At 40.9% G+C, this 25,659-nt stretch overlaps 1 protein-coding gene across 1 annotated transcript in view; it reads right to left on the reverse strand.

Annotated features, from left to right (window-relative positions):
* Positions 1-7,077: 7,077 nt before the first annotated feature.
* The window catches only part of LOC124580703, a 30,932-nt gene continuing 12,350 nt past the window's right edge, over positions 7,078-25,659 (reverse strand). Inside the window, exons 2-6 of the mRNA XM_047131282.1 lie at positions 24,658-24,754; positions 21,299-21,379; positions 18,000-18,089; positions 17,765-17,866; positions 7,078-7,209 (exon numbers count right to left, since the gene is read on the reverse strand). Coding sequence (XP_046987238.1) covers positions 7,078-7,209; positions 17,765-17,866; positions 18,000-18,089; positions 21,299-21,379; positions 24,658-24,754 — 502 coding nt within the window. The remainder of the gene's footprint in view (positions 7,210-17,764; positions 17,867-17,999; positions 18,090-21,298; positions 21,380-24,657; positions 24,755-25,659) is intronic.

Genomic DNA, 25,659 nt, shown 5'->3' on the forward strand with positions numbered 1-25,659 from the left:
CAGTCATCGGGTGCTGATAACCTCTAGTACTGTCATGAGCTACTGTTTCCGCTGCAACATTACGAATATGAGGATATCCACTCGAACAGTCATTTAACAAAATATTGTGCACCTGATCAGCTACATGCAAACTGTTAACACAAGTCTCCCGGTTACTCGAAGTCACAGCAGTTTTATTAGCGAAAGGCAACTGGTTCAGATACATTTGTCCTAATGCAGCATCTCGAACTTCAGACTACGTCACTAGTGATCGTAGCTGCCACCAAATTTCTGATGGCAATTTATCACCAATAACAGAGCGCAGTGGCAACCCATTTTCGTCCGACCTGACTTAGAATTATCGTCACAGCATACTGCTTATGTTAACTAAATTAGCTAAATATATATTAATCTATATACCGATCTCTGCTAAGTATTTGAGTGAACGCGGGGATAAAGTGTCAATCGTACCGTGTCTGCTAATACAATCTGAAGTTTAGAAAGCATGAAATGAAACTAAAATTGAAAAACACTAAAAGTAAAAAAATATGTATTTCCCCATAAGTTTAATATAAGTAGTACTACTCTGATCAACTCATCATCGCGTCGGGTGACCGCTAAGTAACTAAAATGAAAGCAGAATATATGAAGCATGAAATTTAAATTGAAGTAACCTACCTAAGCAACTTAGGCAATTGTCAAAGTAGCAGTATCAAATCGTTGTCTAAGGCTTCATTTACTCCGAAATATTTGCATTAGAGATATAACCGTCAACGACGCCTGACCTTACGCGAATGACCCAGCGAGGTGGCGCTGTGGTTAGCACACTTGACTTTATTCGGGAGTACGACGGCTCAGTCCCGCATCCGGCCATCCTGATATAGATTTTCCGTGATTTCCCTAAAACGCTCCAGGCAAATGTCGGGATGTTTCCTTTGAAAGGACATCCTTCCCCATCCTTTCCTAGTCCGATGAGACCGATGACCTCGCTGTCTGGTCTCCTCTCCCAAACAACCCCAAACAACCCTACGCGAATGGCCGTTCGGGTCGCCACAGTCGGTCACGGGCCGCGCGCCGCATACAGCAAACCGCGCGACCCCTTGCTAGCGGTTTAATGAAGTGTGAGTTACTGTGTTATCAGCAAACCACTGTGAGACACAGTCCTCGTAATACAGACCAATGCTTGAAACTAAGTTCCTACCTAATTATGTTTTCTATGCAATCAAGAATTTAAAGGTAAGATGTGAGAGACAAGATGGCGTCTAGGGTAAAAATTCGATGTGTAGCTCCGCGAAATAATGTGAATTATGCTGTTATAAAGAAAAACTGTGAAAGCTGTAAGGACGAAATAACAAAGCTCAAAGAACGTGTGTCAAGTTTACGGTTTATTATCAGTTCATTGAAAGTGGGTATTAAGAAACTTAATGAAGAATAAAGTTTACTGAACACGACAAAATCGCGGAATGGAAGTCGGGGAACTGGGTGGAAGGTAAAGTTCAAAGAGATAAAAGAGGGTGTAGAGAAATGTGAAGGAAACATAAATCTAGTGTACGAAAATCACTTTCAAGTTCTTCCTATTGTGGAATGTGCCAGTGCTGTCAACAGTCCGAATGTACCACTTGTAAAACAAAACAACTTTGTTTATGAGGTAGAACATGGAATATTTCAGTCGTATTTAAGAATCATATGCGAAAGTGGTCACAAAATATTTCCACTGATAAGCTGTTAGCCAGAGAAATTATCGACTTGTGTTAGGAAAAACGGCAAAATAAATACTACCAAACAAGACGTCGCGCACAGCAAAAGTAGGCAGAAAATCGGTACGCTCCGAACAGCAAGTACGTGTAAAATTGAACGGCTTGCAGACATGCAAGGGCGAAATGTAGCCACCGAATTTCGGTGGACAAGCAGTCACAATTTTAATTGCGTAGTAAAGCCAGGAGCGGAATTCATTGCTGCTACGTCAATGAGTCAGCAAAAATTTTCTCTTTGAGCAGAAAGGACTTTTCTGTCTTCCTGGTGGGATGAAACGATGTCGCAAGGAATGAAAAACGGACCTCTTAATCTCGTTAAAAAGAAAATTGTATGAGCTGAGACTAACAAACGTTATTGTTTCATTAGCGCCACCTCTTTATGACTTGATAGAATGATCATGTGTAAACAAAGAAACTGCAATTGCAAATTCGGAAATGCAAAATATTTGCAGGTGGTTTGGAAATGTAACAAATTTTAACATAAGCAGTTTAGAGAAAAGATTCCACACAACGCACGGCTTTCATCTTAATACACTTGGGGACAACGGTATACAAACCAAAGGTTTAGATGCAGTAAATAAAATCTCAAATGAGCATTGTGACATCTCATGGAAAAGAAATGTGTGTGTTACCCGGAGACTCAAATCTGAAATCTGCTGTCAGGGAAGCTACAACCCTCCAAGACAAATGTGAGATTTTGCTAACGCAAGTGAACACACCAAATGCAAGCAACTCACAGAACAGCATAGTAGATATGGAAGAGTAAACACCAGAAATAAGTGAAACAGCAGCAACACCATCATCAGAAGCAGTAGCAGCAACAGCAGCTGCAACAACAACAACAGTAGCAGTAGCAAAACCAACAACAACTGGAGAAGCAGTACAGCACACCTTAAGGAAGAACCACAGACAAAATGACAATTTGTTTCGGTTTCACGCCAGGAAAAAATTAAAAATACGAAAAATCAGTGTGCCAACTGACAGATAAATCTCAGTACCATCTTATTTCCAAACTCACAGGGAAAGTACAAAAAATATGAGATGGTTCTTTTTCAACTATATGCGCAATGACTAACTCGCAAAATAAGTGAAATCCAAATCGTCTTAGAAAACAAGTTAAAAACTACCTTATTATTGTGCCTCATAGAACATTGGCTTGATGAGGACAAGTTATATATTGTGTGCCTATTTACAACTTGATGCTAGGTGGTTATTTATGTAGAAAAATTCTTAAACATGGTAGCAATTGTATATTCGTAAGAAATAATGTAAACTTTGTAAATGTAATATTTCCTGTTGGAATAATGAAGGAGAAAGATGTAGAGCTATTAGGAGTAGAGGTAGTAGACAATAAACCAGAAATGTTTTTGTTTATACAAAGCTCCAACTGGTTACATAAATATTTTTCTAAAATGTTTGGAATATTCACTTAAACGCTAACAGAAACAAACCGAGGAGTTATTATATGTGGTGATATTAATATAGAAACAAAAAAACAATGAATTACTGAATCTATTGCAAACCTTTAACATGAAATCTACTGTAGAAGCACCAACTGTTCTCACAAAGACGTCCTCTACCACCTGATATTAGCAAATGTAGAAATTAAGTACAAAATGTAAACACTAAACACGAGCTCTGGGGATCACGCAGCTCAAAAAGTCTCTCAGAGTAAAGAAACCGAGCTGAAATTTAAAAACTGCTTAAAACCACCAGTAGAAACTACAGTAATGAAAATATAAATCGCTTTCTGCGTTACTTAAGCAAAATAAACTGGAAAGAATTTTATAACCGAAAAACACACAGATGGAAAATATAATAACTTCGTCAGTAATTTTTCCTACTGTTTTGAACTGTGCTTCCCTCCAACGCACAGGAAAATATACACAACAAAAACAAAAAAATAAATGGATCACTGCTGGGATTCTGGTACCTCCAAGCAAAGAAAGATTATCCACACAGCTCACGTCACCAGAATTTGATACTTATTACAAAACTTATAAAAAGAACTTCAAAAACGTTGTCAAACTAGTAAAAATAATGCCAACTGACACACACATAAAGAATTCCACCAAAATGACGAAAGCCATATGGAATATTGTAAGGAAAGAAATTTCAGCAGAACGGAAAGTTTTCCATAATATTAACTGCCTAATGGAGAAGTCAGCTGTGATATCTGTACCTAAAAAAATTGCAAATAAATTTAATTCCTACCTTACGCAGATAGCTGACTATCATATAAATCAAAATATACCATGTGCATTCAGAAACCAAACCAGGTATACTGTAAATAATAAATCTATTTTTATACCCCACCAATGAAAAGGTAATACTTGTTATAATTAAAGAACTGAAGCCCAAATTTTCTTTTGGTACTGACAGTATCTGTGACTACAACTTGAAGAAACTTGCTCCCCTCATAGGCACTTGCGACATCTGTAACTGTTCTCTTACAGATGGGATGTTCCCAAAAATATTTAAGCTACCAAAAGTAAAATCTCTATTCAAGAAAGGGACAAAACAGAAGTATCAACTACAAGGCTGTTCCACTAGTACCAGGATTTTCAAAAATAATTGAAAAATCTATTGTAAAAGACTAATCAGTTTCACAGCAAAGGAATTACTTCTCAAACACACAACACGGATTCCGAAAATCTAAATCTACTGAGAGTGCTATTTTTGCATTCCTAAATGAAGCTTGAAATGCAATAGACAGCAAAGAACATATCTCAGCCATATTTATAGACCTCTCTGAAGCATTAGATGTCATCAAACGCAACATATTGTTCAAGAAACTTGAAGTTGTAGGTATTAGGGGCCCAGCCTATGAATATATAAAATCATATCTCCAAAACAGAGAGCAAGTAGTTGAGCTTGCTATCCAAGAAGTGAATAAGATAGAGTCCTACTGCTCCGAAAAGCAGAGCATTAAGTATATTATTCTGCAAGGCTCCATTCTAAGACCAATTCTGTTTTTACTTTGTGTACATGACTTGGAACAGTCTAGTCCACTCCATAATTACGTAAAATTTGCAGGTTACACAAATGTGATTGTAAAAGGTGGGAGCAGAAAAGAACAGCTGCATTAGACTAAAAAGTGTACGACCAACATTACAGACTGGTTTTCTGGAAACAATTTAGTAATTAATACCGAAGAAACAGTTACGAAACACTTATACACAGTGCAAAATAAATGACCTCACACCATACAGTATTGTTCACCAGAACCTTTGAAAATTTAAGCTCCACAAAATTTCTTGGCTTACAGATCCCAGAAGATCTAAGATGGATCCAACATGCAAAATGCATGCCAAATAAATTGAATACTATTTGTTATACTATCAAAATTCTTTCTGGTTGCACATTGAAAGAGACAGAATCATTATTGTGATACGGCATAATCGGTTGGGGATATGCATCTGCAAGCAAAAGTTGTTTTATATTCGAAAAGAAATTTTTGAGAGCCATAGAAAATGTAGCCTCAGGAAGCTCATGGAGGCCCTTATTTATGAAATTTTACATCCTTCCACTACCATGTCTATATAGGAGAAAGCAGGATATACATAATAAACATGGATACACAACACTAAAACAGAATGGATCACTGCCAACAGGAAACAGCCTATGCGATAAGTTACCTAACTACATTAAAACAATAAAGGACGTATCAAAATTTAAAACTGTTGTTCATAAATATTTATTTTAACAGTACTCTTGTGGTATAAGTGAATATCTTGAAACAGAAAAATTTATTGCCAAATACTGAAAAAAGTATGAATGAAATGTTAATCATAATTTTTACATAAAAAATTGATTGAATTGCTTGTGTTAAATATTATGTATGAAAGCTGAATTTTCAGTTGTGATAATATTAAACCTAAATCAATATAAATATTCTTGTATAATTGAAAAGTGTGTACTGTAAATCACAGTGACTTGTCCAATAACATACTGTATGCCTTATACGACAAATGGCTAAAAAATACAATAAAAAATGAAGTGAAAAATTGACACGAACTAAATAGATATATCTATTCTTTAGAAGTGTTAAGCTAATTAAAGACAGATTTGTTTTCGTATGTATACAATAAGTAATTACAGCGTCGCTACTCACTTAGACTGAAATGTGGATACTGGACCCACATGAGTGGAAGAAATGACACTTGTGCCCACCGATAATAAAAGTATGCTCTTCTAGAATGGACAGCTCAATGGACAGCTCCTGCTAAATTCTTTTTTTATTAATATTGTTCACTTGATGGTCCACACTGCGATAACTCTTCGCTCATAGTACTATTCTTTAAATTAAACTTAAAAGGGGAATATATATTTTTTGATTTATTAAAGTTTTTTTCCGGGGTTCTTTTAAATTTTTAATTTCAGTTTTAATGCTTCCTCAATGCGTAGATCTCATGCTTCTCGAACACGGCAAAGCACATAGTCTTCCAAGTGTGGTTACTTTCACACGGCGAGTATACCATGAATAATATCTAACAATATGAAAAGAGATTGAGTGTTTAAAGCACAAATGGTAAGCTCAAACTGTAAATGAAATTTCCTTATCGCGTCATGTACAGCGATCGATGATTTGCTAGATGGCGTGGAAGACGCGGTTAAGTAACCTGTAGAATGTGCGTGCGCAGCATATTATCCGGATTTTCAAACAAAAGTGCGTCAATTTTAAGCGCTTACGGAACTAGAGTAGCTGTCACTCCGTCACAATTGCACAGTAACTGGTTCGACGAGGTGGCTTACGCTATAGCCACCAAATAACGTGTTTCTCGAAAATCGTGGTTCTCCGTGCTTTCGCCACAGAAACCACCATCCACAATGAGTACCGTAAATATATGCTCATAGTGAGAAAACACACTTTATTTTAACTCACTTGTTGATACATGAAAAGCGAGAGAGTACAACAAATAAATCAGCAAGCAACATATCAAAAAATGCGGGAAGTCAGATACAGAACAAAAGAAGGTATTTCACATTTCAAAGGTTGTTTTAACGTTCGATTAGATGTGGTGCCACAAATGAGATTATAGATCGGTAATGGGGATCAGGTCAGTATGAGAAAGACAAGATTTCTGGTTCGAGTCTCAGTCTAGCATACACTTTTGATCGACCACGAATTTTCCCAGTTGTCGATCCCAACAATAATCGCAAAGGGTAAGACATCGTGGGCAGAAATGAAGAGTACACGAAGTATTGTAAGGCATTGCAATTTATTGTTGACAGAGAATCTCGTTTTACGTTATAGGAAATTTTTTGTGTGATGTTATTATTATTGCGTCCAGGAGACACACTTGAGTCCATCGAAAGAGGTTGTCAACGTTTCCGCCGGGGACTATGAGGCATCGCAGCTGTATCTATTGACGACGCCGTGGGTCATCATCACACGCAGCTCGCCGTCCTCCGTCACGTACAGCGCATACGTCATAGAGCTGTAGTAGCCGTATAGGTCCCGAGGTTCAATCATCTGCAAGCAGACAACCGGTATAGCACACAACTGCATTTACAACCGTGCTCCACAAGCTACCGTACAGTGTACATACTCAACCAGTCTCCTTTTGCCACCAGCCTACCCCATTCACACAGTAACACTGTCCGCACACTTCAACATGGGCCAGAATATAATTTCATCATCGACGTGTATTGGACAAAGTTGTGGTACTCGACGTTATTTGCAGATTGTGTTCTTGGGAATTTGTGACCAGGGCTCCTCACAATGCATAACGTCTACCACCATTGTTCGTTGAGCATTTGTGTGACATTCTCACTTTGACGAACCGTGAAATCCTGGTTTGAATCTTTACTTTCTCTTCCATTAAGCCAAACACGGTAAGCGTCCCATCCTTAAGAGAGCCAGTCACAACAAAACCATTCCTCTTGACGTGCAAGATATACGCGATTACGTTAAGAAGCATGTAATAACCTCAATTCCAAAGACGGCCCGTGCTGATAAGTGCGAAAGTTATGGGAAGATCATAATAAGTCATAATTGCAATATACTTACACGAATTATTTACAGAAGATTGGAAAAGCTAATAGAACCCGATTTAGAGGAATGCCAATTTGTTTCAGGTAGAAATGTAAGAACACAGTAGGTAAAAACTGACCCTACAACCTATCCGAGCAGATAGGTTAAAGAAAGGCAAACGGTTATAGGATCTATAGATTTTGTGACAGCTTTGGAAAATGTTGCTTGCAACACACAATTTTAAGTTTTGATCATTTATTTATTTTCTTTTTTTGAGTGAATGATCAGTCGATGTCAGGTTTGATGTGGCCCGCTATAAATTCCTTTCCTGTGTCAGACTCTTCTTCTCAGAATGACACTTCCAGCCAATATCCTCATTTATTTGCTGGTTGCATTACAATCTCTGTTTTCCTCTGCAGTTTTTACAGCTGCCTCTGCCATCGTGAAAGTTATTCCTTGATGTCTTAACGAATGTCCTACCTTCTTGTCACTGTTTCTTGTCAGTGTTTTCCATATATTCTCTCCCTCGTCGATTCTCCAGAGAACCTCCTCAGTCTTTACCCTATAGTTTTCAGTAATCTTCTGTTGCACTACATCTCAGATGTTTCGTCTCTCTTCTGTTCCGATTTTCGCATAGTCCGTGTTTCATTACTATCCAACGCTGTGCTCCAAATGTACATTCTCAGGAATTTCTACCTTCAATTAAGGCCTGTGGTTGACACTAGTACACTTCTCTTGGCCAGAAAAGCCCTTTTTGCCAGTGGTAGTTTCTTGTACAATCCGTCCTGGGTTAATTTGCTTCTTAGGTACCAGAATTACTTAATTTCATCTTCTTCCTGATGTTATGTTTCTCGCTCTTCTCATTTCTGCCGGTACTCATTACTTTTGTCTTTCTTCGATTTATCAGTACACATTTTGTATTCGTTAGACTGTTCGTTCCATTCAGCAGACCCTGTAAATTCTTCTTCACTTTCACTGAGAATTGCAGTCTTATCATTCATATCCTTTAACCCAGAATTTTAAATCCCCTCTTGAACCTTTCATTTATTTGCGTCATTGCGTCTTCGATGTATCGAATGAACGGTAGGAGAGAAATAACATATCGACGTCCTACACCATTTTGATTCGAGCATTTCGTTCTTTGTCTTCTGCTGTTACTGTTTTATCTGAGATCTTGTTAATTTATCTGTTACCTGTCTTTCCCTATAGCTTTCACATGTTTTCTTCAGAATTTAAACATCACACCCCATTCTACATTGTCTATTGCTTTTTCCAGGTCCTGTCACCTTACATGATGATTTTAGAAATTCCAATGGAATGTTATCTATTCCTTCTGCCTTATTCGTCTTTTGGTCTTCCAAAGCTCTTTTAAGTTCTGATTCTAATACTAGACTCCCTTTTTTCTTCTATACTGGCTCCTGAGTCTTCATCTATCACGTCATCGAGCATGTCTTCCTCCTCATACTGGCCCTTCAATAAACTCCTTCCGCCTCTCCGCTCTCTCCTCTGCCTTTAACAGTGGATTTCTATTGCACTCTTAATGTTATGACCCTTGCTTTTAATATCACCGAAGGTTGTTTGGAGTCTTCTATATAGTGAGTCAGTGCTTCCGACAATCATTTCTTTTCCGAGCTCTTCACATTTTTCACGCAACCACTTCGCCTTGGCTTCCCAGCACTTATTATTTATTTCATTTTTAAGTGACTTGTGTATTTCTATTACTGAATTTCCGTGAATATTTTTGTTCTTCCATCTTTCGTCGACAAACTGAAGTATTCCTTCTGTTAGCCTGATTTCTTTGAAGTTACCTTTTTTGTGCCTGTGTTTTTCTTTCCAAATTCTGTGATTTCCCTGTTTGGAAGTGTCCATCTTCCTTCAACTGAAATGCTTACTGAGCTAGAGCCTTAGAGCACTTCAAGTCCATCTCTTAGTTCTTCAGTACATCCATGTCCGATTTGTTTGCGCGTTCGATCTTCCTGACTAGTCTCTTAAACTTCGGACTACTCTTCATCAGTACCAATATAGGATTTGGGTCTATCTCTGCTCCTGGGCATACGTTACAATCCAGCATCTGATTTCGGGGTCTCTGCGTGACCATGATGTAGTCTATCTGAAATCTTCCCATTTCTCACTCCCTTCTCCCACTACACCACCTCCTCTTGTAATTCTTGGACGGAGTATTCGCTGAATTTGTTGCTAACCCAGTGAGTCTTCTTTTCTCGTACTCCTACTTCGAAGCCCATATTTTCTCCTAACCCTTTCTTTTACTCCTTCCCCTACAATCTCATTCCAATCCCCCTATTAAATTTTTATCTCACTTTACCTACTGAATTACCCTTTCAATATCCTCATATACCTTTTGTCTCTCTTCATCTTTGGTTTGCGACGTCGCCATATGTACCTGAACTGTTCTTGTTGGTGTTTATTTGCTGTCGATTCCAATGAAAAGAACCGTATCACTGAACTGTTAAGAGTTATTCACTCCCAGCCCTATCTTCCTATTTATGACGAATCCTACTCTCTTTGTACCATTTTCTGTTGTTGTTGATATTACCTTCTACTCATCTGACCAGAAATCTTATCTTCTGTCCACTTCACTTCACCGACCCCCACTATATCTAGACTGAGCTTCAGCATTTCACTATACACATATTCTAACTTCCCTACCAGGTTACAACTTCTGATGTTGCACGTCTACATCTACATCTACATTTATACTCCGCAAGCCACCCAACGGTTTGTGGCGGAGGGCACTTTACGTGTCACTGTCATTACCTCCCTTTCCTGTTCCAGTCGCGTATGGTTCGCGGGAAGAACAACTGTCTGAAAGCCTCCGTGCGCGCTCGAATCTCTCTAATTTTACATTCGTGATCTCCTCGGGAGGTATAAGTAGGGGGAAGCAATATATTCGATACCTCATCCAGAAACGCACCCTCTCGAAACCTGGACAGCAAGCTACACCACTATGCAGAGCGCCTCTCTTGCAGAGTCTGCCACTTGAGTTTGTTAAACATCTCCGTAACGCTATCACGGTTACCAAATAGCCCTGTGACGAAACGCGCCGCTCTTCTTTGGATCTTCTCTATCTCCTCCGTCAACCCGATCTGGTACGGATCCCACACTGATGAGCAATACTCAAGTATAGGTCGAACGAGTGTTTTGTAAGCCACCTCCTTTGTTGATGGACTACATTTTCTAAGCACTCTCCCAATGAATCTCAACCTGGTACCTGCCTTACCAACAATTAATTTTATATGATCATTCCACTTCAAATCGTTCCGCACGCATACTCCCAGATATTTTACAGAAGCAACTGCTACCAGTGTTTGTTCCGCTATCATATAATCATACAATAAAGGATCCTTCTTTCTATGTATTCGCAATACATTACATTTGTCTATGTTAAGGGTCAGTTGCCACTCCCTGCACCAAGTGCCTATCCGCTGCAGATCTTCCTGCATTTCGCTACAATTTTCTAATGCTGCAACTTCTCTGTGTACTACAGCATCATCCGCGCAAAGCCGCATGGAACTTCCGACACTATCTACTAGGTCATTTATATATATTGTGAAAAGCAATGGTCCCATAACACTCCCCTGTGGCACGCCAGAGCTTACTTTAACGTCTGTAGACGTCTCTCCATTGATAACAACATGCTGTGTTCTGTTTGCTAAAATCTCTTGAAACCAGCCACACAGCTGGTCTGATATTCCGTAGGCTCTTACTTTGTTTATCAGGCGACAGTGCGGAACTGTATCGAACGCCTTCCGGAAGTCAAGAAAAATAGCATCTACCTGGGAGCCTCCATCTAATATTTTCTGGGTCTCATGAACAAATGAAGCGAGTTGGGTCTCACACGATCGCTGTTTCCGGAATCCATGTTGATTCCTACATAGTAGATTCTGGGTTTCCAAAAACGACATGATACTCAAGCAAAAAACATATTCTAAAATTCTACAACAGATCGACGTCAGAGATATAGGTCTATAGTTTTGCGCATCTGCTCGAGGACCCTTCTTGAAGTCTGGGACTACCTGTGCTCTTTTCCAATCATTTGGAACCTTCCGTTCCTCTAGAGACTTGCGGTACACGGCTGTTAGAAGGGGGGCAAGTTCTTTCGCGTACTCTGTGTAGAATCGAATTGGTATCCCGTCAGGTCCAGTGGACTTTCCTCTGTTGAGTGATTCCCAGTTGCTTTTCTATTCCTTGGACACTTATTTCGATGTCAGCCATTTTTTCGTTTGTGCGAGGATTTAGTGAAGGAACTGCAGTGCGGTCTTCCTCTGTGAAACAGCTTTGGAAAAAGGTGTTTAGTATTTCAGCTTTACGCGTGTCATCCTCTGTTTCAATGCCATCATCATCCCGGAGTGTCTGGATATGCTGTTTCGGGACACTTACTGATTTAACGTAATACCAGAACTTCCTAGGATTTTCTGTCAAGTCGGTACATAGAATTTTACTTTCGAATTCACTGAACGCTTCACGCATAGCCCTCCTTACGCTAACTTTGACATCGTTTAGCTTCTGTTTGTCTGAGAGGTTTTGGCTGCGTTTAAACTTAGAGTGAAGCTCTCTTTGCTTTCGCAGTAGTTTCCTAACTTTGTTGTTGTACCACGGTGGGTTTTTCCCGTCCGTCACAGTTTTACTCGGCACGTACCTGTCTAAAACGCATTTTACGATTGCCTTGAACTTTTTCCATAAAGACTCAACATTGTCAGTGTCGGAACAGAAATTTTCGTTTTGATCTGTTAGGTAGTCTGAAATCTGCCCTCTATTACTCTTGCTAAACAGATAAACCTTCCTCCCGTTTTTTATATTCCTACTAACTTCCAAATTCAGGGATGCTGCAACGGCCTTATGATCACTGATTCCGTGTTCAGCACATACAGAGTCGAAAAGTTCGGGTCTGTTTGTTATCAGTAGGTCCAAGATGTTATCTCCACGAGTCGGTTCTGTGCTTAATTGCTCTTAGAACGTTGCCTTTTCATTGGTTATTCAATATTTTTCTGGTGGTCACCATTCACTTGCTAGTCTCCTCCCGGAGATCTGAACGGGTGACTTCTCCAGAATCTTCTGTCAATGGAGAGATCGTCATGAGACTTTTTCAGATGCGCATCGCATGTCCTGTGGATACATGTTATGTATCATTAATGCAGTGGTTCCCATAGCCTTCTGCATCCTCATGCTATTGATCATTGCCGTTTAGGAGCAGTTTTCCACCCCAAGGGCAAAACAGTGCCCTAAATATCTGTCCACTCCTCAGCCGCTAGCTGAGTGAGTGTGACTTCCTATTTCTGAAGTTTTCGGCCACCATTGCTGATGATTTTTATTGAAAATATGAGCGGTGGCGCGCATCCTACCCAGGAGAAAGGAAATTTTGATTACTAATCAATGACGCTACCCATAGAGCAGCAGAGAAAAAATACAATGAGTTTAGGCTATTTATAACCAGCACAGAAACGGAAATGCAGTTATACAAGTCGAAGACATGAAACGCAAGCCGTACTGAAAAGGAAGTAGGGGGACCGGGTATGGTAGTCACACATGTTGCTTCTCCCATAGTTAATAACTCGGTCACCAGATATCACACTATACTGGAATTACATTCTTGAGAGCGGCTGCACTTCTACATTTGTTGCGTGAAGTTTCAGTTGTTTCTGTGGAGTGAGTGAGGAGCTGTTCACACCTTTCTGTTACTAGTTTTCGTGAGTAAAACTTAGTGCATTATTATCGTTCTATTTAACTACAAACCTTTTTGTTGTACTGATGATCGCCTTCTACAGTCATGTAGAATATAATTCAATACATATTCAATATATTACGTGCGGTGTTCCTAAATCGTTATGACACACACAAAACTGAATAGCGGCTACAGTTTTGAAAATGACTCCTCGGTTTGCTTGTGACACAACCAACGGATTTGCCTGTCGCGTGGGATAACCATCTCCACGAAACTGTTTGCTTTTCTGGTTACATCCTCTCAATTTGCGTTTTCACTATCAAGATGCCTAGAAATTTTGAAAGGAAAGTAGATAAAGGTCTAACATCCGCAGACACTATGCTGAAAGCGGCTCGAATGGTGAAATTGGAAAATAAATCCATAAGCCCTGTTGTCAAAGATTACAATACAAGTTATCGGACATTGGATCGTTAGTGTCAAAAGTTTTCTGATGAGCATTCAAGAAGTGATGTAACCTGCCATTCACTGCGTGTAGGCTACTATCCTAATAGACGTATGCTTACAGTTACTCTTGAAAATGAACTGGCAGAGTATATAAAAGCTGCGTCTGATACGTACTTCGGTCTTAGTCCAAAAGAAATTTGAAAATTTGGTTAAAGGCGCTGCAGTCTGGAACCGCAAGACCGCTACGGTCGCAAGTTCGAATCCTGCCTCGGGCATGGATGTTTGTGATGTCCTTAGGTTAGTTAGGTTTAACTAGTTCTAAGTTCTAGGGGACTAATGACCTCAGCAGTTGAGTCCCATAGTGCTCAGAGCCATTTGAACCATTTTTCTGAAAATTTGGTTATAAATTAGCTTTTCTAATGAGCTAAAAGTATCTGTAAAATCGACTGAATCTCGACAAGATGGGAATGACTGGTTTTCTGGGTCATGAAAAGACCCAGATTTGGCAGTTACTACTCCTGAAGCTAACAACCTAGACCGATCCTCTAGCTTCAATAATACGAACGTTGGCGCTATTTCGATAACCTAGCTACTGTAATGAAGCGATACAACTTTGAGCCGAAATATATTTGAAACATGGGCGAGAATGGCATTGAAACAATAAAAAAGCCAAATCCAAGTGTGTCACGAAAAGATTTAAAGCAAGTGGTGTCGATCACATCTGGAGAACGTGGTAGCCTAATTAAATTAACTGCTGCTGTTTCTGCTGCTAGGAACTGCATTCCACCAATCTTCATTTTTGCCTGATTGTACTCCAAAGAACATTTTATTCATAATGGGCCAGTGGGCTGCCGTGAAGCCAGTAACCCTTCTGGATGGATGATGGAAGAACATGTCTGCGAATTTTTGAAACACTTTGCAGCTAACTCAGAGTACTCTAAACATAGTCGACTTCCACTTCTCCTTGATAATCATGGTTCTCAGCTGTTGATTAGTGGGCTGAACTATGCTTAAGAGAACGGTACTGTTTTATTGTCACTTCGCCACTCACTGTTCCCATCAATTGCAACCCTTAGATCTAAACGTTGGAGAAGTACGTGAATACCGCAAGTAATTCGTGGATGTTATATCACCCATGTTCTATGATGACAATATGTGACATTCCAGGAGTAGTGACTTCGGGATATCCTCTTGCGTTTACGCCATCAAATATCCAAGCAGTATTCAAGACTTGTGTCATTTCCTCCTTCAGTAGAGACGTTTCTAACGACCATGGATTTGCTACAGGTTTAGTAGCAGACCGACTAGTTCCTGACGGGCCTACTGCTCTAAGTGCTGACACAATAGAAGAAGGAGACAGCCAAATTCAAGCATTGGAGATCTCCACGAACCATATTAATGACACAAGATAAGTGAGTCAAAATGTTCTTGCAGGAGCTTGGATAATGTTCAGTCTAGGCCTACTATTGTGTCCCAGAAACACATCAGACCTTTTCTTAAATCTGGAGGAAGAATACAACGAAAGAGGGAAAAGAAGCGAAAGAAATACTCTGCTGTCCTCATGGACACTCCTACGTTCCAACGTAGCGTCCGCGGCTGACCGACCGCTTTCCACGAAGTGGGGCCGTGGGTGTTCCTCAGCTGAGTAACGTAGTTTGACGTGGTACCACGGTATTTTAGCTTTCTATGTTTGACCGTGACTTATTCTGGCATGTATTAGTTTATTTTATGCTTCTGAAGAAGGCTAGAGTTACCTGAAACCTCGGTAAAGACCAGTAACATTTCGCAACTGAGGCGGATTTTTAACATATTAATTTATTTTAGGGCCGCTATCAATGGACAGTTTCCACTGTAGGCTGCTGTTGTAGGCCTACGATATTAGATTTTAAGTTATTTTTTTCTTGTGTATGTTGAATTACTGAACTTTTTATGTAGAATGAGTAGAATCATCAGAATTATTTTGTTTGTCTTTACGTTACTAATCTTAAACAGGATAGTTATCCTATAAGTTATCCTACAGCATAGCTATCATAGGGGATAGTTATTCCTTTTTCTTGAAGTAGTTTAACTTGTCGCAAAATTGAAGTAGATACTTCTTGTGAGTAAGTGACGGCAGAGGTCATTGTTGGCAACGGGAAAAAATTGTAATAGGATCCCTTTACCGACCTCCCAATTCAGATGATACAGCTGCTAAACGTTCAAAAAGAAAACTTAAGTTTGATTTCGAAAAGGTACCCGACTCATACAATAATAGTTGGTGGTGACTTTAATTTACCCTCGATGTATTGGCGAAAATATATGTTTAATTCCGGAGGTACACAAAAAATATCATCCGAAATTGTGCTAAACGCATTCTCTGAAAATTATCTCGAGCAGTTAGTTCATGAGCCCACGCGAATAGTAAACGGTTGTGAAAACACACTTGACGTCATAGCAACAAATAATCCTGAGATAATAATGAAATCAAAACCGATTCAGGGATTAGTGAACACAGGGTTGTCGTAGCGAGATTGAATATTGTAATCCCCAAATCCTCGAAAATTAGTGAAAAATATACCCATTCAAAAAAGTAGATAAAAATTCACTTGACGCTTTCCTGAGAGACAATCTCCACTCATTTCAAATTAATAAGTGTAGATCAGATGTGGCTTAAATTCAAAGAAATAGTATCGGAAGCAATTGAGAGATTTATACCAAATAAATTAACAAACGACGGAGCATATCCTCCTTGGCACACAAAACGCGTTAGAACACTGTTGCAGAAACAGCGAAACAAACATGGCAGATTTAAACATACTAAAAATCCCCAAGATTGGCGAACTTTTACAGAAGCTCGAAATTTTAGCGCACTTCAATGCGAGATGCTTATAATAGTTCCCACAGCGAAACTTTTTCTCGAAACTTGGCAGAAAATCCAAAAGGATTCCGGTCGTATGTGAAGTATGTTAGCAGCAAGAAACAATCAATGCCTTGTCTGCGCGATAGTAATGGAGATACTATCGAAGACAGTGCTGCCGAAACAGGGTTACTAAACACAGCGTTCCGAAATGCCTTCACAAAGGAAGACGAAGTAAATATTCCAGAATTCGAATCGAGAACACCTGCCAACATGAGTAACGTAGAAATAAATATCCTTGGATTAGTGATGTAACTTATATCACTTAATAAAAGCAAGCCTTCTAGTCCAGACTGTAATCCAATTAGGTTCCTTTCGGAGTATGCTGATGCATTAGCTCCATACTTAACAATCACAAACAACCGTTCGCTCGACGAAAGATCCGTACCCAAAGACTGGAAAGTTGCACAGGAAAGGTAGTAGGAGTAATTCACTAGATTACAGGCCCACATCGTTAACGTTGCCTTTCTCCCCCCCCCCCCCCCTCCCCCACTCATGAACCATGGACCTTGCCGTTGGTGAGGAGGCTTGCTTGCCTCAGCGATACACATAAGCGTACCGTGGGTGCAACCACAACGGAGGGGTATTTTTGAGAGGCCAGACAAACGTGTGGTTCGTGAAGAGGGGCAGCAGCCTTTTCAGTAGTTGTAGGGCTAACAGTTTGGATGATTGACTGATCTGGCCCTGAACACTAACCAAAACGGCCCTGCTGTGCTCGTACTGCGATCGGCTGAAAGTAAAGGGAAACTATAGCCGTTTTTTTCCCCGAGGACATGCAGCTTATTGTATGGTTAAATGATGATGGCGTCCTTTTGGGTAAAATATTCCGGAGGTAAAATAGTCCCATATTCGGATCTCCGTATGATTTGTATCACGTTCTGCCAAATTGTCGTTTGTAAGCTACGGAGGTTGTGATAGCTCCATAACAATTGGTTAACGTGAAAAGTGGCACATAACTCTCAGATTCCATTCACTGTTATCTTTTGATTTTAAGTACAAATTACTGATTTCTTTTCACTTAGCTAAGCACTTACAAATTTGCGTCGGCGTAGTTCATCAACAATGCAGAATGTTGTTTGCACGTACTTCTCCGCTTCAGATTTGGTGCTGCTGTTCTGATTGGCGCAGGCGTCGACCTACAAAAGAAAGCAAACACATAATAAAATATGAAGAAAGCTGTATCAGAAATGTTCATAATTTCACAAAAACAGTAACTGTTCACAGACTACAGCCTACGCGTTCATCCAACTGACTGTTCGCCACACTTACTAGCTGCAACATGTCCCACTTCCTAACGCACACTTCAAAATCGCAGAATACAGGCGACTGTCCATCCTCATTCACTTCAGCATCCCAGATCTGAAAATGGAAGGAAAAATGGAATGCAGAATTCGCTTTACATACTCAGAAATTATTGATGTAAAATAATATTAAAATACGTTGCTCTCTGAAGTTACTGCTCGCAGGAAACCGTTTATGCCTGAATCGGCCATAGCGTGCCAAACCACAGGGATGAAGATGAGCGGGATACGTGCGGCCGAAGGTCGGCCTGTCCCAGCTTTGTTCGATAATTATCGGAAATACACGGCACATCGCGACATTTCATTTAGTACTGTGATGCGACAGTTCTCTCTCTGCACTATTTTCCTCACTTCGGCAGAACCGTGGTGTCAATGCTGTTTACTGTTCGTTATCTGTTCGTAGTATAAGGAAAGCCCACAGGTCCCAGCCTTTTGCACAAAATGTAGTCTTGCGGTCCATCGTCACAAGCTTTTACAAATAAATAGGAATTAATGGCCAGGATAAGAATTCTTAATATCAATTATGCGATGTACAGTCGCATAATGGAGGGTACCGCAGATTTGTTATGAAACGACGTTACAAAACCACGCAGAAAGAATTTAAGATTTACCTGAATATGAGACAACAGAAAATGAAAACGATCAACAGACGCAGGATTCATTGTTTTGCACATCAAGAAACACTTTGTGGTAAACTTGGAGGCATCGAGCGCATGATGAAATTGGTGGTACCGATAGTAAAGCTGCTGAAATCACACGCGTTATTCAGCTGTCAGTTGCAACAATTTTTGATGGTACTGAACGAAGAGTTTTCGATGTAAGCCCATCGTTACTGAATTCATGAAGAAAAATATAGCGTTTCAGATATCGCACATGAAGTGGTACAAAATGGCTCTCAGCAATATGGGACTTAGAAGTTAAGTCATTAGTCCCCTATAACTTAGAACTGCGTAAACCGAACGAACCTAAGGACATCACACACATCAATGCCCGAGGCAGGATTCGGACCTGCGACCGTAGTGATCGCGTGGGCGCATGAAGTGCGCTTGACTGCAACGACCACTGAAAGACATTAGAAGCTGAGAATCAAATCATTTCTGATTTCATGGGGATGCACTTAAAAAGAAAATAACAATGAGAACGAACGTATTCTCACATAGAGAAGTGTACATTTCCCTAGGCACACTGGTGTTAATGAAAACGAGAGCTCTGAAGGATTCGTTGTGACCTTAAAAGAGTCACAATAATATTTTTCCATGCTTTTTGAAGACACCGACAATGCTACGCCTCGTTTGAAACTGTTTTCGAGAGCGTTTATTGTCTTCACTTCAAAACGCCTTAGCAGATGGAACTGGTTGATAAGCAATGTAATTTACGTTCATTAGATCAGACGGAGTGCTAATTGATGTTATCCTATACTCATTTGACCAGAAATACTTGTCTTGTTTCCATATAACTTCACTGACCCCTACTGTATCTACCACGAGCCTTTCCATTTCCCTTTTCAGATTTTCTAGTTTCCCTACCATGTTCCAGCGTCTGACCTTCCACGCTTCGACTCGTACAAAGTTATCCTTTTGTTGATTATTGAATCTTTTTCTCATGGTCACTGCTCTCTTTACAGCCCCTCCCGGAGATCCGAATGGGGGACTATTCCGGAATCTTTTGCCAATAGGGAGATCATCATGACACTTCTTGAAATACAGGCCACGTGTCCTGTGGATACACGTTACGTATCTTTAATGCAGTGGTTTCCATTGCCTTCTGCATCCTCATGCCGTTGATCATTGCTGATTCTTCCGCCTTTATGGGCAGTTTCCCACCCCTAGGACAAGAGAGTGCCCTGAACCTCTGTTCGCTTCTCCGACCTCTTTGACAAGGCCCTTGGCAGAATGAAGGTGACTTCTTATGTAGGAAGTTTTCCGCCGTCAACGCTGATTATTAATCAAAATTTAAGCAGTGACGGGTTTCGAACCCGGGGGATCGAGGACGTTTCCATTACTAATCAAAGACCCTACCCCCATCTCACGGGTGCATGAAGTTAGCTCTTACCTTAGAGCTCATTGGGAAGCCTACGTTTTCTTCTTCAGAGAGAATTTCCTCGTCTACATAATAAGATTGCAAGTGATAAAATATTTCAATCAAAACATATCTATGAAAGGACTTTTCTGGTTATGAAAGTAAGTGATTCCCGATTGCGCAGAAACCTGAGTGCGAAAATCTGTGAACATGTATGTCTACATCTGTCCGTATTCCTACAGTTTTTAGTTGATAAAAATGACGTCTTTAGCGCACCAAAGACAATTTATGAAACTACAAGATTTCTGGATCTGTTTTGTTGCGAAATATGGGATGAGAAATCAGGCTGTATGCAGAGCGACAGCATTGTCACTTAAATGGGCGCTTTCGCGGTTTCCCCTCTTCCCCGTCGATATGCTCGGACAGCGTGGTGTGGCGGTTGGGGATATGTGCAGCCAGGTGAGAGAGATTTCGTATGTGAGCAAAAGCACTGGCGGTGAGCTGAATTCTTGGCCATCCCCGAATTAAATGGTTCACCGTTCTAGATCAGTACCTACTAAGTATCTCGAATGCATATGGGTGACTCTGGAGTGATAAAAAATGACTGTTTTCTTATGTGTTGACAAATTTGGTCCTCTGTACCATGAAAGGTACATTTGTGCCTAATTTCATTGCCACAAGCATTTTTTCCAAGATTTAACAAGATTAAACCTCAAACTAACTCCATCCGGACAGGCCTTGGAAGGCTCAACAGTACTGACCGACCGGCGTGACATTCTCAGTCGACAGACGTCATTGGATGCGGATATGAAGGGGCCTGTGATCAGCACACCGCTCTTCCAGCCGTTGTCAGTTTTCGTAACCGGAGCGGCTACTTCCCAGCACGTAGCTTCTGAACTGGTCTCACACAGGCTTAGTGCGACCCACTTACCAACGGCGCTCAGAAGATCCAGATAGTCACCTATCCAAGTGCTTGCCAAGCCCGACCCCGCCACCAATTAACTACTGCGGTGTGATGGGAACCGGCTTTAACATTGTTTACGAATAGTTCGAAATTCAAACCTTGCAATCGACTAAATTTATAAAACGCTCAAAGCAAAGCAAAGCAGAAAATAATTTGCGTAATGGAGCATGGACTGAACAGCGCTTTGGAACTGTCTCACTGTGGCTGTATTCTGAGTATAAGCTCACTATGGTGCAATGAAAGTTATGTACTGTCATCACTAAGTAAATTATTTGTTGACTCACCACTGCCTGACACTGTGCGAATGACGTACCATTCAGATACTTTCTCGCGCACTTTTTTAGTTCTTCATATGCATCCGGAGCCTGTAAATGAAAACGTACTTGTAGTTCTGCTCTGAAAAGATGACAAAAAATTTGGATATTTGTTATAAGGTCTTATGGGACCAAACTGCTGAGGTCATCGGTCCCTAAGCTTACGCACTACTTAACCTAAGTTACACTAAGGACGACACATACACCCACGCGCGAAGGAGGAGTCGAACCTCCAAGGGGGGAACCGCGCGGACCGTGACAAGACGACCTAGAGCGCGCGGCTACCCCGCACGGTTGAAAATATGATAGAGCAAAGATGTTTACACTAAAATACTTTTTAAGGAAATATAATTTCTCTCTTTCGGGTCAGGCAGAAGGAAGAGAAACGAAAACGTAAAATTCTGAACTAAGTGTCTCGAGCCAGAATGGTTCATACGGTCGAAAATTTCCGTGACCCGGAAGAAGAAAAAGAAGATTTACTCAGCTACAGCAAAGAAGGTTGTTAGTACTGAATAGAGTAGCTGGAATGTACTTCATGTTCAGGGAGCTCAGAAAGCTTTAACGCAATTTGTTTCTCTGCTGGACCGATGTCTGTAGTTTCAGTGTTTGTTGTATGTCCGACTGTTGGAAGGTTGGCATCGTCCTTTGGTACAATGAAACACATTTTCATGATACAGTTGACAATAGAAGATACGCTTCGTCTATAAAAGTAACCTATGGGGACAGCGGAGGAGCTGGAAAATGAGCTTTCCTTTTAACCTGTCTTTTTATATTGACAACTATCTGATTTATGCACCGTTGTTGTAATGGATGGACTGCGTTCATGTGACTATGTTCATTAATGCAACTTCCTGACAGATTAAAACTGTGTGCCCGACCGAGACTCGAACTCGGGACCTTTGCCTTTCGCGGGCAGCTGCTCTACCATCTGAGCTACCGAAGCACGACTCACGCCCGGTACTCACAGCTTTACTTCTGCCAGTACCTCGTTTCCTACCTTCCAAACTTTACAGAAGCTCTCCTGCGAACCTTTTCTTTCAGGAGTGCTAGTTCTGCAAGGTTCGCAGGAGAGCTCCTGTAAAGTTTGGAAGGTAGGAGACGAGGTACTGGCAGAAGTAAAGCTGTGAGTACCGGGCGTGAGTCGTGCTTCGGTAGCTCAGATGGTAGAGCATCTGCCCGCGAAAGGCAAAGGTCCCGAGTTCGAGTCTCGGTCGGGCACACAGTCTTAATCTGCCAGGAAGTTTCATATCAGCGCACACTCCGCTGCAGAGTGAAAATCTCATTCAGGATTCATCAATGCAGTTTTAAATGTCACAATGCAGAAGTGATGTACCGTAGCAGTGCTACATTTGTAAATAAAATTCAGAAAAAGGAAAGATCAGGTAAGGCAAATTCTATTATTATTAGCAGACTGTTAGATTTTATGTGTTATTAGATAACGTACACACATAAAGAAAAAAGTTTTTCATCACCTCCGTGCCGAAAGTTACTGACCCTGTACAAAAGAATTGGAATAGAGATCAACATAAAATCATTTCCCCCATTTTTATTGCTCTTGAAAACATTGCATGTTGTACCACCATACAGCAAGACATACAGAGGTGGTGGTCCAGATTGCTGTACACACCGGTACCTCTAATACCAAGCAGCACGTCCTCTTTCGTTGATGCATTCCTGTATTCGTCGTGCCATACTATCCACACGTTTATCAAAGTACTGTTGGTCCAGATTGTCCCATTCCTTAACGATGATATGGTGTAGATCCCTAAGAGTGGTTGGGTCACGTGGTCCATAAACAGCCCTTTTCAGTCTGTCAGAGGCGTGTTCGATAGGGTTCATGCTGGCCGCTGTATTCGAGCGATGTAGTTATCCTGAAGGAAGTCATTCACGAGATGTGCACGATGGGAGCGCGAATTGTCGTCCATGAAGAAGAATGCTTCGCCAATATGCTGCAGATATGGTTGCCCTATCGGTCGGAGGAGGGCATTCACGTATCGTACAGCCGTTACGGCGCCTTCCATGACCAACAGCGGCGTACGTTGGGCCCATACAATGCCAACCCAAAGCATCAGGGAACCTCGTCTTGCTACACTCTTTGGACAGTGTATCTGGGTTGCCTCCAATCAACGTCTCCGATGATTGCCTGGTTGAAGGCATATGCGACACTCATCGGTGAAGAGAACGTGATGAAAATCCTGAGCCGTCCTTTCGGCATGTTATTGGGCCCATCTGGAGCGCGCTGCATGGTGTCGTGGTTGCAAAGATGGACCTCGCCATGGACGTCGGGATTTGCGCATCATGCAGCCTTTTGTGCACGGTTTGAGTCGTAACACGACGACCCGTGGCTGCACGAAAAGCAATCTTGAACATGTTGGCGTTACTGTCAGAGTTCCTCCGAGCCATAATCCGTAGGTATCGGTCATTCACTGCAGTTGTAGCCCTTGGGCGGCGTGAGCGAGGCATGTCATCGATAGTTCCTATCTCTCTGCATCTCCTTCATGTCCAAACAACATCGCTTTGGTACATTCCGAGAAGCCGGGACACTTCCCTTGAAAACACTTCCTAGCACAAAGTAACAATACGGGCGCTATCGAACCGCGGTACTGAGCGTCTAGGCATGGTTGAACTATAGGCAGCAATAGCCGTATACCTCCTTGTTGGTGAAATGACTCGAACTGATCGGCTGTCGGAGCCCTTCCGTCTAAGAGGCGCTGCTTATGCGTGGTTGTTTACATCTTTGGGCGGGTTTAGTGACATCTCTGAACACTCAAAGTGACTGTGGCTGTGACACAATATCCACAGTCAAAGTCTATCTTCGGGAGTTCTGGGAACGGGGGTGATGCAAAACTTTTTTTTATGTATGTACTTTAGCAACATTTGTTTGTCAGGGAACCAATGACAACTCTGAAGTTAAGCAGAGCAATTAATTCGTATTTGCACTTGACGTACTCAAAGGACTTTGCTGATACCAGGACGCATTAGAATTAGGAATTGTAATTTAGTTTCATACAAATTTTAGTGATAAATTATGCTGCAATTTATGTAGCAACGGAGCTGTTCAAGATTTTCAGTAGTAACTTTCTTCTATCCGCAATGTTTCCGCAGTGTCTAGAAAGCTAACGGAAAATAAATAGTAAGGTAAGCAAATAAGTGTTGGTGAAAATACAAATGTCAATTAACTATTTGTAGTTTGAATTATTGTCTCTTGAAGGACAGTTTATAATGATTTACTTCCTGTCAAAAAATTGTTTTGTTTGTATTTCATATGATATCTCTTTTCTTCTGACAGGTTGGAATATTTTTTGTGTCTGCCAAGCTATGCACGCTACCTGAACCATCATGCCGTAGCGCGTGAAGCAGCCGTAGCACGCGTCGTCGGTCGAGGATTCTGCGCACAGCGGCTGCACCAGGTGGTCAAACAGGTCGCTGACAACACACAAGCGTAGCGTCAGCCACGTCACGCACTTTGTTGGCCACTTCCACAGACGTGCAGTAAAGGACACTGAAACTTCTCGCATACGACAGGCTTGTAGAGATGGAAACAAGTTAGGGAAGAAAATATTTTGCTCTTCACTGACCACCACCAAGACAGTAAAGCTGGCCGTATTTGACACCTAAAGTTCGAAGCAACTTTAGATGTAAATAGTGCGTCAGTAGAGATCAAAGCAGCAAAAAACGCCTGCAAGCTGAAACCTTACCCTACTGCAGTTCACCAACTCATCTGAAGCCAGCACCGAACGTACGTCACTCGGCGGTTATTGAACAATTGCTTATCGAATGGCGTGGTGTCGAGGACTACTCGCCGAATGGCGAGCGCTTTGATGCAAGTATACCCACGTTATCGTGTATCGATTTACTCTCGGAACTACGAAAATTCGTCGTTACGTAGTTCTACGAGATGGATATCTATTCAGAACTCGTTATAAGTACAGCTGACTTCTCAGTGCGGTCATATGGAATTATGTTTAAGACAGAAGATGAAAACAAGAAGAGGATTGTTGATTGTGTCGCTTACTTAAAAGCAAGGCGCGTAGGTACTAGTCAGTTAAAAGTAATTTTTTCCATAATATACTTTTTAAAATTTAAATATACAGTATAATTTGCAAATTATGGGTATTTGATATAGCTGTTGAGATTTTTTGTTAATGGTGTATGGATTGTGGCACACACTTATTGGCAGACTTACTAACAGAGCAATGTGAAAAATTCGAAAATTTCTGCAGGATGTCTAATGAAGATTTCAACTACCTTGTTTCTGAAGTGCCATCAATGAAAGTAAAAATGGAAAAAAATGCTTAATGTTAGAGATTTTACCGAGTGCAACTGCGCTT

The sequence above is a fragment of the Schistocerca americana genome, chromosome 1 (assembly GCF_021461395.2).
Source record: "Schistocerca americana isolate TAMUIC-IGC-003095 chromosome 1, iqSchAmer2.1, whole genome shotgun sequence".
NCBI classification, from domain to species: domain Eukaryota; kingdom Metazoa; phylum Arthropoda; class Insecta; order Orthoptera; family Acrididae; genus Schistocerca; species Schistocerca americana.